At 47.1% G+C, this 12769-nt stretch overlaps 1 protein-coding gene across 1 annotated transcript in view; it reads left to right on the plus strand.

Moving 5' to 3' along the window:
- The window catches only part of adgrl2b.1 (adhesion G protein-coupled receptor L2b, tandem duplicate 1), a 144605-nt gene extending 132291 nt beyond the window's left edge, over positions 1-12314 (plus strand). Inside the window, 9 exon segments of the mRNA XM_084327664.1 lie at positions 650-818; positions 2832-2960; positions 6004-6100; positions 7174-7299; positions 11325-11706; positions 11708-11757; positions 11760-11786; positions 11789-11949; positions 11952-12314. Coding sequence (XP_084183790.1) covers positions 650-818; positions 2832-2960; positions 6004-6100; positions 7174-7299; positions 11325-11706; positions 11708-11757; positions 11760-11786; positions 11789-11949; positions 11952-12191 — 1381 coding nt within the window. The 3' untranslated portion in view covers positions 12192-12314.
- The last annotated feature ends 455 nt before the right edge of the window (positions 12315-12769 follow it).

Below are 12769 nucleotides of genomic sequence, written 5' to 3' on the forward strand. Positions count from 1 at the left end.
CCTACGTGCAATGTCAGATGTGGCAACTTTGAGATAATTAGTTGAATTTGGAAGAAATAATGAGACTCGTATCCATGACAGACTCTGAGTGTACACAATAACACAAAAGCAAGACTAATCACTAACATCTCTCCCGCTACACAGTCAATGGATTTTCTCTCCCCAAGATATTCTACAATGGTGTCTCAATTTTCTCTGGTCTCTTCTTTTCTTCTTCTCCCAGGGTTTCTTGTCTCTGGTGTATTGATAGCTCCCCTTACCAGCCGTCGTCATTGTAACTTGCGGTCGGTTATCTGATTTCCTCTAGGCTTTCCTGGAAACAGCCAATGAGAACCTGCTGTGTTGGCAATATCTCTAGCCAACCCAGAGGAAGGCTGAGGAAATGTTGTTTGACTCTGTGTCAAATACTGTGTGGCGCGCTCATTCCAAAACCATGGACCAGCTTCTATCTGCGCCGTACTGTATATACAACATGTCCAAAAGAAAAAACACCAAAGGAAGATGTGACCTCATTTCCCCACCAGGGCTGTAGTCCTCTGGAGCTGAGAGAAACTTCAAAGTCAGTGAATTCAGGGGGGAGGATGAATTCCGCACTGGTTACACTTTCTCAACAGTTGTTCTTTATCAGTGTTCTTCCTCTTCTGTGCAGGTCCTGGGTGCTGGGAGCCTTCGCCCTGCTCTGTCTCCTGGGGCTGACGTGGTCCTTTGGCTTGTTCTTCCTCAACGAGTCCTCCATTGTCATGGCGTACCTCTTCACCATCTTCAACACTCTGCAAGGGATGTTCATATTCATTTTCCACTGCCTTCTCCAGAAAAAGGTTCGCATTTTTCTTTTGTTTTTACCTTAACGACGTGTGCCATTTCACTCAAGTGTGGCGCGACTCGTGTTCCATTAACTCATTCTGCGCCGTCGCTTAATGCGCGAGAGGGCGCTAGAACGCCACCGCTTTAATCAATGGGGGGACTGCGAGATTTGCGAGTGCTTAAAATTAGGGATGCACCGAATGGGAAATTCTTGGCCGAAACCGATACCGAAAATAGAAAACAGTTGGCCGAAAACCGAAAGCCGAAAGGCCAAAAATGATTAATAGAATAGAATTTTTTTTACCAATGTTGTGGAACATTATGATTATTGAAAAATATATGATTATGGCAAAACTTAACTTAAATAATAAATAATCTCTATTATGGGTCCATAAAACATTTATTCAGCACTTATGAATGCATACAGTACATTAATTCCATCTTTTCTCTGGCTGCCGCAGCGGACATCTGTGCTCTACTGAGCGCACCTTTCTAGTCCCCACTGATGAATGTGCTCTCTTGACTTTGGCACAGTAGACGCGCGACAGACAGACAGTGTCAATGTGAGAAACACAATCCCCCCCCCCTCTCGCTCTGAATAATATGCATATTAGATCAGTCAGTGATTAACCGCAACGGGCATATAGTAAATAAGGATGCAGAGTTTACATAGAAACAGCGCGACTCCCGACAGCACGACATCATCACAACAACACGCGTTAGGTTACAGGTTGTTTCTGTTTCGGTGATATATTTTCGGTGAAAAAACTCTTTCGGCCGAAAGCCGAAAGGCAATTTTTTGCCATTTTCGGCCGAAAACTTTCGATGGCCGAAATTTCGGTGCATCCCTACTTAAAATATATCTTAAATTATAGCTATGGGTCTAATACACCCGTTGATTATCAGTGAGTTGCTTCCAGTCAACATGTACAAAACGGATTGTTTTTTCATCAGTACATTTCCGTTTTATACCGTTTTGAATATGAGTATAGTTTTGGTGATTCTTAGTTATTCCAGGAAAAGACGCGATAATAGCGTTTTAGTGGAATACACTAAACACATTGTCATTTTTCGCCTGATTATCGAATCTTCCTGAAATCAACGCTAGATCATCATTATTATCTTTCCTCGTGCAAAAATGAAAAGAGCCCTGGACCGCGGCGCCCCACCCGCCACCCCACCTCCTGCACCCAACGGTACACAGCCACACACACACACAGAGACAGCGTCGATCGGGGTAGAAAGAAATATCAGATCAACAATCAAATTTATATATAGTGTTCTTACCTTGTATCTGATGTAATGCAAAAGAAATAATCCAATTATCTGATTGCCATTCCAAATACTGCTCGTGGAGGTCCATCCCACATTACCGACCGTTACACATGAACGGGCGGGCGGGGTTACTGTTCCATGCCATCGTTGTTGAGGCCTACCTCGCCTGAGTATTTAAACCCCGCCCGCACGGCTCGGATCGTCCCAGAAAAGAAACTACACCATTCCCAATGGGGTGCAATACCAGCTGGAAGGCGTAGGCGGCGGCCTTTGCCCTTTTGCGAGCTCAGACCCATTCCCAACGATAACATCAGGCTGGATGGATGAAAATGAATGGATATTGCTAATAAAAGAAATAACGATTAAAACCCGACTATACTCGTGATTGGCGCTGAACGGTCGGCGAGTTAACCCGACTATCATCGGGTCTGGCGTCCAATGAGTTAAGCGAGACCATGTGCATTTACAGAATGAAAGGAAAACGCAACCTGTATACTACGTAATGGTGGTATATACCGGTAGCGCCTAATGGCACCTCATGACATTTAAGATAATCTTGATTTCTGTAATTGTGTCCCCTTCACAATATTCAAACTGGATACCACAGTAGAAACACCATTATCTCCATCCTTAGAGAGATGACATTTTGAACCCCTGTCGACAGGATGGCATTTGATAAAGATGTAGATGTGGTGTCTCTCCCGGGGTTGAGCTGTCACTGTTCCGCTCTGACCTGGCTGTCCCCTCTGCAGGTCCGTAAAGAGTACAGCAAATGTTTCCGTCAGTCCCAGTGCTGCGGCGCCCTGCCCTCCGAGGGGTCCCACAGTGCAGCCAAGATGGCCACATCTCGCTCCACCGCCCGCTACTCCTCTGCTACACAGGTGCGTATAGCATGGAGAATAACGGGACTTCTGCTCTTTTTCTATTAACCTTTATTTGGCTGAGCACGGATCTTCTTTTTCAGCAACGCCCTGCTACACACACACGCACGCACGCACAGGCACGTGCACACATAGAGCCCAAGGGGTGCTTGAGCTCCTGCCCTTTTGAGCCTCATAAAAAAAGCATATAAACTGCCCTTCCAACTGAAGAATGTCAGGATAGAATAAAAATATTAGGTAAAGAGAGAGAGATGCCCCATATTCCATTGCAGTTTGCACGGCCTCCTCAGCGTGCCTCTCCGCGGACCTGTATAGCGTGGGTGGTGATGATGATGATGATAGAAACAGCTGTGTCCCTCAATGAGTTACACTTTTTGAGGGGCACGAAGAAGTCAAGTCCGATGGGATTTGGGAATCTCAAATACAAATCGGGATTGGAATAAAAAATGCATTTATATTAAACAATACAGAATATACAGCACTTCTTGGGGTCTGTAGGGTAAGCACTTATTCCCTCCCCCCTGAACATTTATGGAGATGTATGGGCCTTTTAAGTCAGTGATAAAAGTGTCTTTCAAGGATAAGTGAGCTCCTGCACTGATTATTATAGTTCAATATTCAATATTTGATTAACAAAACCCCCCCAAAAAGCATAAAAAGGGCCCCCCCCCCGCCCGAAAAGGGCCCTTAAAAATCGGGCTCCCGCGCTGTGCGCACTCGGTTATAACACACACAGGTATAGTGCCCTTTTCAGCCTTTGAGCACCTGCCCCTCTAAGGTCCTGTGCACGTCCCTGCGCACGCAGACAGACAGACACACACACATGCACGGGTTAAGTGCCTTGCTCAGTGGCTCTTCGCGGATCTGTATTGAGGGAAGGGAGATCATCATTCGTTCATTCTAGGGGATTGAACCAGCAACCTTCAGGTCACAAGCCCCACTCCTCTCTAAGCTTTAGTCCCCGCTGTGCCTCTCTGTTGATGGACAGCAGAGCCACCCAGGGCCCGCCGTAGCGCTCATATTGCATGTCACCGGATACTGTAACAGTGCACTAAAGTTCTGCTCCCAGCCGGGTCGATGGATACGCAGCACTAATAACACATACCTAAATGTACAGTACAGATCGGGTTCGGTCTCGACCTTGAGGTCGCGACCCACCTGATAGGAGAAACGGGGTCCCTTGAATGAAAGCCATGCCACATAAATACTGTAGATGTTTTGTTCTCTATTAAAGAGTAGAAATCAGTAGCCGATATGAAAGACACAACATGTTCATATTCCAAACTCAATATGTGTTGGTTACTCGTGGAAAGGTTTTTGGGGGGAGGCATCCTGAGGGGAGGGGGAGTCCTAGTGGTTCACCAAGCAAAGGCACATACTAAGACGCTGTGTGGTTTGGATTCCAGCTCTTGACCCTCTACTCTCCCCCCCATGTTTCCAGTCATTCTTGACCAATGTTGTATGTCATTCCCCTGCTCAGTGTGCGATTTGTGGGGGGGGGGGGGGACTAAAACAGAGGGGGTGGGATGTTTAATAAATATATATTTAAATGTAAGCCTTAAAAAATATATATCCATAATAAAACGGGGATCATTAAACGATTGCAACAGAAAGTCGTTTTCTGTTTAGTTTGATTGTTTCCATTTCTCTAAATCGTGGGAATTGCCCTCGAGCACTTGCAAAGACATTAAATGAACAACAGGCTGTTTTACTTTCAAATGGATGCTTTCCAAAATATCTTGCTGCTCCTTTTGCATCTTTTTTTCCCCTTCCGTTTTTGTGTGACAGTAAAGTAATAATACAATATGTCAGAATAAGGTTTACATAATCTATAAAGCATTATGTAAATATAAGCATTTTGCTTTTACTAATTTACTAATTTATCAAAAGCACAGTAGGCTAAGTAGGTCAAATAAGCAGCAACACTGCAGAACAGAACAGAAATTGTAGGTTGATATGATTATGTCTTCATAGTTGCTACCGGGCGCCTTAGTGTTGCCACTCCCAAAACACGATTTTGGTCAACAATATGAGGCAAAGGTTCCAGCACCATGGAGAGCGCAGTATGCCAGGCCTTTTAGGAATTCATATTTTCTTTGCTGGACCATACTGCTTAGAGCCCGCTTGAATCTTTTTATCTTTTTATTTTACTTGAATCTCGCTCTTCACAAGATCCACATTACATGAGATCAATTTCTGCCGGTCCGTTCACGCACGGGTCACGACAGAGAGCGCTAGCCTCTCTGCAGAGTGAAGAAGCAGACGAGATCGATATTCCCTCAGTAGCATCATCCACAACTTCACTCCGACAGTCGCTCTCATCTCCACCCCTTCCCCTTTGATGCCGTAGAGCACATTCTCAGCTGTAGAGGCCAGTGAAACAAAGTGCCAGGCTGTACTCAAACTGCAGGAGTCAGCGGTATGTCTCTCTGTCCCGGCGAGAGGACACGCTGGCAAGCAGGGAGACACTGTCTGTGTTTAGGCTGCTGGGGCTCGTGAGAAATAATATGTATTTAATTCAATGCGAGAATGAACGATAATCTAGAGATCACCAGAAGTGGGGATAAATCCTATCCCCACTGGCAATAAAAACAACCGACCAAAAGAAATCCCCCTCACCCCCACCCCAACGCCCCCCACCCCCCGGCACCCTGCCCCTACTCTCCCCCATATTTCCACTCATTCTGATCTATGTTGTATGTAATTCCCCTACTCTCCCACAATGCATCCACTCATTCTGATCTATGTTGTATGTAATCCCCCTACTCTCCCCCACGGTGCGAGTCATTCTTCATTGTTCTGTCTATTGAAGCAGAAATACAAAAAGACAAAAAAATACATAAAGGCAAAACAATTATTAGAACCGCGGGGCTCCAGGATCATCAAACCTTTTCCATTAGTTAAACGACGAAAAGCACGTCCGCCGGTTCGAGTCGTAGCGCCAGCAAAGCGGCAGCCAACCACACAGGGGCCGGCGGATTGAATGACGCTACTGGCACAGCGCGTAGAGTACTGATCAATGGTGCCTTTGCTCTCTGCACAGAGCCGCATTAGGAGGATGTGGAACGACACAGTGAGGAAGCAGTCGGAGTCCTCCTTCATCTCAGGAGACATCAACAGCACCTCCACGCTCAACCAGGGTAAGCGACTGTCTCGTCCGCCAGACGGAAAACACATTATGCCTATTCTCTTTGTTACGAGGCGCGGGATTTACAACGGACAAAATCGGCGGAGTCTTGAGACAGCGGGTGACATTGCGGCTCGAAGCGAAACGGCTCTCTCTCCTGAGATGAAGCTCGATTTAAGGTTGGGTTTTTTTTTTTTTTTGCTTGGCGCCAGGTGAGAATACAGTTGGCAAGACCTTAAAGTTCACAGCGATTTGCCACGACTTCTACTTGCTATGGTCATTGAGAAAGAGAGAGGGAAGAATAAAAGAGAGAGAGAGAGAGATGTGTGATATTTAGTCTGGCACGAGGTGTTGCTGATGTGTGGAGTTGGTCGTAAACTCTAAGCGACCCTGACCAGTGGTGCTGCCTGTGCTGCAGCTTGTCTGACTCATCTTCACCCCAGAGTAATTGTCAGGATGTAGGCAGGAGGGGGGGGTCAGGTCCAGTCCCAGCTCCAGACGGTGCCCTCGCACATCTGACTGGGGCCCGGGAATGAGGTCTTAAACGGTGTAATCTCCCGATAAAGAGAGTCGTCAGCTCGCACTATCCTAGCAATACTGACGGTGACTACTGTATTACATTCCCGGAGATTTGCAAAACGCCAACCTAGGCCACGTGGACGATAGGGGCGCGGTATTGTTCATGGCAGGCCGCTGAGAGACATGTTTTGTCTAGTGTGTCGACTGAATGGATATGTTTACATGGAGTCGTTTCGCGTACAGTAGTGATACTGCGATGCTGTTGGATGACATTTGTCACAATAATATTGTTTGCCAGTTTAGACCGGCCGACTGTTTTGGAAAACGTCCGTCTCTAACCAATGGCAGTACAGCTCCTTTGTACATAATTGATGGCAGACGGACCGTAGATTGAAAATCGTGCTTGTTGTGAAATTAGGGACGCAATATAAGCTTTGTTTATGTCAACAGCTGCCCAACTAACCACCAGAGAAACTGAAGTGCCTCAACCTTCTCTTCTGCACAGATGCCTTTCTCCCCCCTTCTAATCCTCTCCCTCTTTCTCTCTCTCTCTTCCTGTTATTTCAGGGATGACTGGCAACTACCTCCTCACTAACCCTCTCCTCCGAGCCCACGACACTAACCCTTATAACAACCTGTTGGCGGAAACGGTGGTGTGCAACACCCCCTCTCCACCGGCCTTTCACTCGCCAGGTGCACATCCACCCTTGACCTATATTCTTTCTTATGCAGATCTGTGTTTGTTTTCTCTCTGTGTTAGACATTTTAATTGAAAACAGAGTCGTGGGGGTGGGGGGGGGGGAGGTTGCGGCCCCTGACGCAGTGTGGGTTCAAAGTGTGTGTGGGGAGAATCATTCCCATTAGATTTAGCTAGTTCCCCCTCCTCCCCTCATTCTCCCCTCATCCTCTCCTCCTGTATTTTGGTCCTTATCTATGCAAGCCGCCGTTCTCCTTTTAAACACAGTCGGGGAGATAAGCCTGGGAGCAGTCAATGCTATCTAATCTAGACTACTTGAGCACCCGGTGTGGGATTTCCTCTCGACTTGAATACGCCACCTTGCGTATCCCTCCAGATCGTTTACCCCCCTATCTGCGGCTGCGGGACGATATCTTTACAACAGGTTGAAATCTTCCGCTTTCTTATTTTGTCAAGTACAAGCTGTTCCCAGTTTGATTCGAATCGCGTCTGTGTCTCTACCCCGTGACCTAGTTACCCAGTGTCTGAGCAAAAGAAGAAGCAAGCAACGAGGGGGAAAAAAGAGGAAAAAAAACAGGAGCACATGACGCAATGCGGGCAGAATTCTACCCCTCAGATATTCAAAGGCATTTGATGATGAAAGAGAATGGAAGGAAGCAGTACCAGGGCGAGTACGTATGTAGCTCTGTGTGTGTGTGTGTGTGTGTGTGTGTGTGTGTGTGTGTGTGTGTGTGTGTGTGTGTGTGTGTGTGTGTGTGTGTGTGTTAGGACGGAAGGATATACGATAACACATACATTGCTTTAACTACTGCACTCGGCACTACTCTAGATTTGGCGTGCCTTCACGCTCACTCCCTCTACAATGAGTGCACTTCAGAGCCTGTCTCCACGCGGTAATCGAGCGCGGGGTTGGAACCAAACAATGGCTGCATACAAAGCAAAGCTATTTAGCCAACCACATTGCCATAGTAATAAAAAGAAAATCTCTGCATCGCAAAACACCGCAAATTAAGCATTCTTTCCAGTTTGCAAAAGGTTCATGCTTTAAAGGTCACATATTATGAAAACCTCACTTTTTCAGTGCTTGTGCACATACATTTGGGTCTCTGTTGGTTCTACTAACACATAAACTGTGAAATAAGTCAGTCAAAGTTTTCTGCACAGCCCGTATTCGGAAACGGTACCTTTAGACAAGCCATTCAGATTAGCCTCTCCCTCCTACGTCGAGTGGAGAGGGCAGTCCTTGACTTGTGTGTCTCCGTTGTTCAAGATGGCAGCTTGCTTTTTCCACCTAAATAGTTGACTAAAATAGGTTTCTGACTCAATTTCAATGCGGGAAATAGGATATGCAATTGCTGAATCGTAATTCGTATTTGATCCGCAACTCCTAGTTTGACAGTTTTATCTGAATTTCATGAGCGGGAAGCCCCGCTGTTTTGGAGTGTGGCGTGGGAAAAACATTATTCATTACATTTAAAGCTACAGACACAACACGTCCAGATCAGGACTAAGATAGAAGGGTATAGAGACATGCTAGAATGCATAATCTGAGTGGTATTTTCAGTAACAAAAATACTTCCAAGCATGTTTTGGGCACCTCAGAGACCTATCTTAACTTGTACAAAAGGAGGATAATATGTGACCTTTAAAATGTTGTTATAATGTTTACCTGCATTATGAGATAATTACACGATAACGTGTTTCGTTTGAGCAGCAGCAATTAATAAGAGCCAGCAACATTTAATTAACAGGTTATGTCCCAGATGGATATCCTATGTCCCTGATGGACGTCCTATCTAACCATGTGGAAATGCAGGAGAGGCAGACTGCCCCACTAGGGAAATACTACTCGTACATTATGGCCCAAAATACTGTATTCATTCCCAGCGGATGAAGACCTGTTGATGAACTAGGAGCATTTGAAAGAGATTATCTTTTTTGGGGGGAGAAGGATTTTTAACATATGGTAACAGGTTTTGAGGGATAACAGGCAACAGTGCAACAGCAAATGTCAAAACCTGGTGTGAAGATCACCAACTAAGTATGAAGTATGCGCTGAGAGACTGTCAAATTTAACATGAGCTCGTTTCGAATCTGGCCTGCTACAGTCATCATACATACACTGTAGCTCCCGCAAACGGATGAGCATGGCTTCTATTATAAGTGTATTAATGCTAAGTAATATGCCACAGATGTTCATTTGATGCAGTAAAGACGGTATAGAGAACATCTTGGATGGATCTCTGCTGGATGCCTTCCCAGAGTGCAGCTGTCGCGGTGTCCAGTTAAATTCCGTTCACATCACCGCCCCCCTTCCCAGTAGACAATACCTGTCTACTGTAAAACGACGCATAAACAAATGCTAATCTGAAGTGGGGTGTATTTGCAGAATTTCTTTCTCTTGTTGCCCCCCCCTTCCTCCTCTTCCCCGGGCATTCCCCCCCCCCCCCCCCCCCCCCCCCCCCCCCCGCTCTTTGTCTTTGATGTCTGTTTTTTTTCCCTCTCTTGACAACAGTGTGTCACAGCAGAGCTGCCATTTTTCCTCAATCTCACACTTTTCCGACTAATTTATCTGAAATCTAAAGACTTCCATCTTCTTTTTTCTGTGTGCGAGGCTGGCCAAGGACACATCGTACCCCTCTTTCATCCATTTCAGCCTTTCATTTATAGCCTCACACACACTCGCTAGCCAATCAGATCCTCTCAAATCAGACCACTCCCACTCATCTTCCCCCTACTTCTGGTTAGTACGGTACTGGGGTTTCACAACTAGGGAACTACTGGAGGTCATCTGCTGTTGATATTTTCTTAAAGGTTTGATGGGTGTTCACTTCCTAAACCTGTAATATCAAGTCCCTTCAAAAGAGGATTAATTCTATTTTTGTAATGAAATGTCACTTAAATAAACACACTGTGACTGCTTGCTGCTGAGTCCCTCCGCCTTCCCGGTCCAGGATTCAGTTGTTCTTAAAGGATATGTCTCCTAGCTCTCTCAAACAGTTAAAACACTACAGGTATATCTCTAAAAGAAAACATTTGGCACATTTGGTTTAAATCCTAGTTATCCGCTAAGGACATAGTCCGAGTTGGACCGACTGAATCCGGGCCTGATTTTACAAGCCTCCACTTTTGTCATATTTCAGTAATTTTCTTATTTCTTCTGCAATTGAAAAAAGCATCTGTTTTACTTTTTTTTTGCACATCAGCAGTTCTTAGGCTAGATAGCCTGAGCAGACATGTGAGTGGTGCAAAGTGAGTCATTGCACCCTGCCTGTCTGTGGGGTGGAGGGTGGGGGGCGGGGGGGGTTGCTGTGCTTGTTGGCCCCAGTGGAGAGAGGTGGCTGGCCTGGTCTGTGTTCAACATAGCTCTTTTGTCTTATACTTACTTTTAATGGGTGGAATGTTTTATTCATTGTTCCTTTAGCAATGCCTCCCGTCCGCCCCCCCCAGCTTGCTTTCCCTCTTTCTGCTCTCTGGCTCCTCATCATTTTCTGTGGCTGTTGTATGTTGCTTTGTCGTTACTTGGCTAGTAGCTTCATACCACACCGTGTTGCTTTTTTGTGTGAATCTTTCCTTTTCTCATATTTCGTCCCATATTGTTCAGGATAATCTCTGTATTGGCTATAATGATATTCCGTGCGTAATGAGGGAGAGCATGATGGTGAACAAAATTAATTTCTTCTAAAACTTCTTTAACATTCAAAAAACCTTTCTTCTTCTTTCTTTTTTTCCACACATATAAACTGTATAGAGATTTCAACTGACATATCTCAAGCCCACCCTCTTTTCTTGATCCTCCAATCACAACTGTCGCTTCCCCTCGGACAAACGAAGTTTGGATCAAGAAAAGGGGCAGGGCTTGAGATAGGTCATTTTCAGTAAACCCAGAGCTCAAAGAACCCCAGAGCGGAAGTGTCCTGAGCAGTATCACGCTGTACGTGAGTGCTGTATTTAAGTTGTGTTACTCTGAACCACCACAAAGCTATATGTCTGATCTCCCCCTTCTGCCCTCTCCCTGCAGGGCAGCACTCACTGACAAACAGCAGAGACATCAGCGCCATGGACACCCTCCCCCTCAACGGCAACTTCAACAACAGCTACTCCCTGCGTAACGACGACTACGAGGACGTGGGCGTCAGGGGCCCCAGTGACATCGGGGGCCTCAACTTGGACGACGCCGCCTTCGAGAAGATGATCATCTCTGAGCTGGTGCACAACAACCTCAGGCCCCGCGCGGTGGCCCCCAAGGGCCGCGACGCGCAGAGGGAGAGGGACAGGGCCCCGCCTCCACAGACCAGGGTGACGGTGGACCGAGGTGGGGGTGGGAGCTGCAGTGAGGATGATGCCATAGTGGCGGACCGTGCCGTGGCCTCATCCCCCAGAGGGGGTGTGGCGGAGGAGGCAGGGACACCCCACCCTGGAGCTGCTGCTGCACCCTCACCACAAGGAGGCGCTGGGGCCCCACTGCTCCCTCAGAGGACTCACTCCTGCTCTACAGTGCCCAGAAGGCCCCCCGGCGGTTGGAAGGGGCCAAGGACCACGGCTCGGAGACCGTCACTGCAGTGGAAGACGTGGACTCCCAGTCACCTAACGACAACAGAGACTCCCTATACACCAGCATGCCCAACCTGAGAGACTCGCCCTCCCCTCCACGTCGCCCTACCCTCCCGAGGAAGAGGAGGAGCTCTCTCACTCCCCGAGGAGTGAGGGTGAGGATGTCTATCATAAGAGCATGCCTGAGCTGGGCGATGGGCCCCAGCCCTTGTCTTACTACCATATAAACCGAGGTACCAGCGACGGGTGCATCATCCCGCCCGGCGTGGAGGACTGCCAACCCGAGGGAGAGCCCCCCAGGGATGGACAGATGCAGCTCATAACCAGCCTCTGAGTCTCCAGACGATCCACGTTCAGTTTGCACATGGTCCTAATGCACAGGGGCTTTTGGTTGATGTCAAGACTGTTGCCAAGCCCTCCTGCACTCCAAATGCCCTTCCTGTTGGGACAGGAAGTGAAATGTGAAGGAAGGAAGGGACAACTTTTGCACACAGACTTTACAGACTTATGAACACGAGGGGGGGGGGGGGGGGGGGGGGGGGGGGGGGGGGTCCTTCTGAGACCATACGTCTGTGGACTGGAACCGCTCTTCTGTCGAACTTAAAGAGGTGCAGAGAATAATGCACAGACCACTTCTAGTGTCAGAGAGAAGTCTGGCACCATCCATGTCCAGCCTGCATTTGTATTATATTGAAAGAAGAAGATGGGGGGGTGGGGTGGGGGATGGGGAAAGGACAAAAAAACATACTGCGAGTTTAGTACTATGGAACACTCCTGACATGGTCCTGGTGGTAGATTCCAGAACCCAGGGTCTGTTTCGGTCCTGAACTCTAGAACTAGTACTAGAGCCGCTCCACTTCAGTCAGGACTGTAAAATTAAGAAACCACTAATTCAGACTCAGGCCTTATATT

This window comes from Notolepis coatsorum, assembly GCF_963971535.1.
Source record: "Notolepis coatsorum genome assembly, chromosome: 13".
NCBI lineage: Eukaryota > Metazoa > Chordata > Actinopteri > Aulopiformes > Paralepididae > Notolepis > Notolepis coatsorum.